The sequence below is a fragment of the Sorex araneus genome, chromosome X (assembly GCF_027595985.1).
Source record: "Sorex araneus isolate mSorAra2 chromosome X, mSorAra2.pri, whole genome shotgun sequence".
In the NCBI taxonomy this organism is placed as follows: Eukaryota; Metazoa; Chordata; class Mammalia; order Eulipotyphla; family Soricidae; genus Sorex; species Sorex araneus.
This window is the reverse complement of record NC_073313.1, coordinates 51673906-51676783: the sequence shown is the minus strand read 5'-3', so window position 1 is coordinate 51676783 and position 2878 is coordinate 51673906. Positions and strand designations below refer to the sequence as shown.

General features: G+C 40.7%; 1 protein-coding gene across 1 annotated transcript; it reads right to left on the bottom strand.

Annotated features, from left to right (window-relative positions):
* Positions 1–941: 941 nt before the first annotated feature.
* LOC101554832 (protein FAM136A-like) lies at positions 942–2458 on the bottom strand. Its single transcript, XM_055121077.1, has 2 exons — positions 2404–2458; positions 942–1418 (listed from the first exon to the last, which is right to left on the bottom strand). The coding sequence occupies exons 1-2, from the start codon at positions 2456–2458 to the stop codon at positions 979–981; spliced, it is 495 nt and encodes a 164-aa protein (XP_054977052.1). The 3' UTR covers positions 942–978.
* Positions 2459–2878: the final 420 nt, after the last annotated feature.

Below are 2878 nucleotides of genomic sequence, written 5' to 3'. Positions count from 1 at the left end.
GGCTCTGTCATTTTTGGGCCAGTGCATACTGAGTTTAGGCTTTCATTGCACTCTACCCATGGAAGCCAGGTTTTTCTAGATCCAGTCAAACTCAACAGTAAAGAGTTGCTCTATCACTGTTCATTCCTGTACACTGGTATACACCCAACCAATTCCCCTCTCTCTAGCAGGGATAGTGTCTCAATACTATCCTGTCACTCAGTTGCAGAGAGACTCAGGTCCATTCTGTCAGCCAATAAGAGAGAAACTCTGCCTCAAACTCACTGTAATATCACCTGTCATGTTTCTGCAGGGTCTTCAAGCTGAAAGATGCAATGCTGGAAAATTTCAAGTAGTATACATTTACATTGTGATGGCCACAAATAGACACAAATAACTTCAAAGTTCTTAAACAAAGTATCCTTGTTTCCCAACTCTATCTTAAAGCAATTTCTTGCTCTTGCATATAAAATAAAACCAAGCAAAATACAGACCAGTTCCCTCCCCCCACACCCCTAAATTAGGGACCTCATGGATTTTTGCTTCACCGGTTTATAAAAAACAATGTAGTGATCTTTATAGTCAACAGGAGGTTGGGACAAACACCTCCCTCCATTTTCCATCAGATCACTGGCATATTAGAGGAACCTGCCAGCTTTCTGGTACCCAACTGAGTGCTAAGAAGCAGCTGGTACATTGGAGAACTATGGTCTGGTACGAGAGATCCTACAGCCAGGACAAACACTTGCCACAGATATTTAGGTTCTCAAATATCTCCTGTGTTATCTCTGATCCAAACTTAAGCACCAGTGTTTTTCTTTTTCACTTCTAAGGCTGGAAAAATAAGGGAACCAATGTCCAGAGGCAAGTATCCAGCCTTAAACTTGCTGCCTTCTTTTTTTCCTTCATTTGTTCACACTGTTTAAAAAGACCAACATTCCTATTTTCTCTTTCAAAGAGACTCCTGCCCTTAGTCTCCATGGCCTGGGGCACAGACTTCTATTTTGAAATGGATGAGAGAGACTCTTTCATCTTTTTGGTCATGGTTGAGATGAGATGCATGTGGTCATCCACACACTTGGTCACACAACTCTCCAGCTGTCGTTTCACCTGAAGCTCTTTACTCCCTGCATCCATTGAGTCTTTGGCTTTGTCGTTGCAAAGCATAGTGCACCGGGCCAGGCAGTCCTGGGACTTCTCCAGCTCCCCCGTCATCAGGGCCTGGGCTTGGGCCAGTGGTGCATGGCAACGCTCAATGCACTGGTGCACCTGCTGCATGGTCGCCTGGGTGTCCTCACAGCAGCTGGCACTGCACCGGAACATGACACTGTGCATCTTCTGGATGTTCTCGCGCTCCAGGCTCTTCATCATGGAGTCCACCGCCTCCTGCACCCGGAGCTGCTGCACCTCCGCCTTGGCGACCCCGCACTCCACGCCCGCTGCGCTGGAGCCCACCTCTACTCTTTATTCTTCTCCTTCTTGTCTTTTTTCCTTCTCTTTCTTCTCTTTCTTCTAATTTATTTTTTCTGTGCCTTCTTCTTCTTGTTCTTGTTCTTGTCCTTCTTCTTCTTCTTTCTTCTTCTTCTTCTTCTTCTTCTTCTTCTTCTTCTTCTTCTTCTTCTTCTTCTTCTTCTTCTTCTTCTTCTTCTTCTTCTTCTTCTTCTCCTCATCCATCTTCTTTCTCTTGTTCTGCTTCTTCTTACTGTTCTCCTTCTTCCTCTTCTACTTATCGTCTACTTCTGCTTCTTCTTCTTCTCAATCTTCCTATTCATCATTTACTTCTTCTTCTTCTTTTTCCTCTCCTTCTCCTCCTCCTACTTTTTCTCCTTTTTTGTTCTCCTTCTCCTTCTTCTCCTTTTCTTCTTCTTTTCCTCTTGTTCTCCTTCTTTTCTTCATCTTCTTCTTCTTCCACTTTTCTTCTTCTCCGAATTTTTCTTCATTTCTTCTTCTTCTTCTTCTTCTTCTTCTTCATCTTCTTTCTCTTCTTTTACTTCTTCTTCTTCTTTTTCTTTATTTTCTTCTTCTTGTTCTTCATCTTCTCCTTTTTCTTTGAATTAGTCTTTTGGTTCTTCTTCTACTTCTTCTCATTATTCTTCTCCTTCTTCTTCTTCTTCTTCTTCTTCTTCTTCTTCTTCTTCTTCTTCTTCTTCTTCTTCTTCTTCTTCTTCTTCTTCTTCTTCTTCTTCTTCTTCTTCTTCTTCTTCTTCTTCTTCTTCTTGTCCTTCTCCTTCTCTTCCTCGTTCTACTTCTTCCCATTTTATTTCTCCAAGAACTTCTCCTTCTTTTCTTCCCTTCTTCTTCTTCTTCTTCTTCTTCTTCTTCTTCTTCTTCTTCTTCTTCTTCTTCTTCTTCTTCTTCTTCTTCTTCTTCTTCTTCTTCCTATTCTTCTTTTCTTTCTTCTGCGTGTTTCTATCCTGATTCTACCATCTTTTTCTTTCTTGTTCTCCTTTTTTCCTCCGTACTTTTTCTTCATGTTCATTTTCCATACTTCGTTTTTGACTACTTACTACTTTCTTTTCTTGATAATTTTCCTGTTCATCTCCACCTCCGGTTTTTCCTTTATCTCATTCCTCTCCTTCTTTTCACCTTCTTCATCTGTTTTTCAACTAATTCTTCTTTTCTTCTTTTACTTCTTTTTCCCCTTTTTCTTCTTCTCCTTCTCCTTCTTCTGCTTTTCTTCTCCTTCTCCTTCTCCTTGTCTTTCTCCTTCTCCTTCTTTAACTTTATTCTTCTTTTACTCCTCCTAATTCTTCTTCATCTTCTTTGTCTTCACTCTCTTCTTCTTCTGCATATTAGTCTTCTTCTTTGTTTTCTTCTCTTTCTTCTCCTCATTCTTCTTCTTCTCCTTCGTCTTCAACTTCTTTTTTCTTCATCTTCTTCTTCCTCTTCTTTGTATTAT

What these genes read in the sequence shown, in the direction of transcription:
- LOC101554832 (XM_055121077.1), bottom strand. Translation starts at nt 2,458, where the DNA reads ATGAACATGAAGAAAAAGTACGGAGGAAAAAAGGAGAACAAGAAAGAA. An exon ending in GAACAAGAAAGAAAAAGATG is followed by an intron (nt 1,419 to 2,403) that starts GTAGAATCAGGA and finishes GCTCCAGCGCAG; the next exon opens with CGGGCGTGGAGTGCGGGGTC.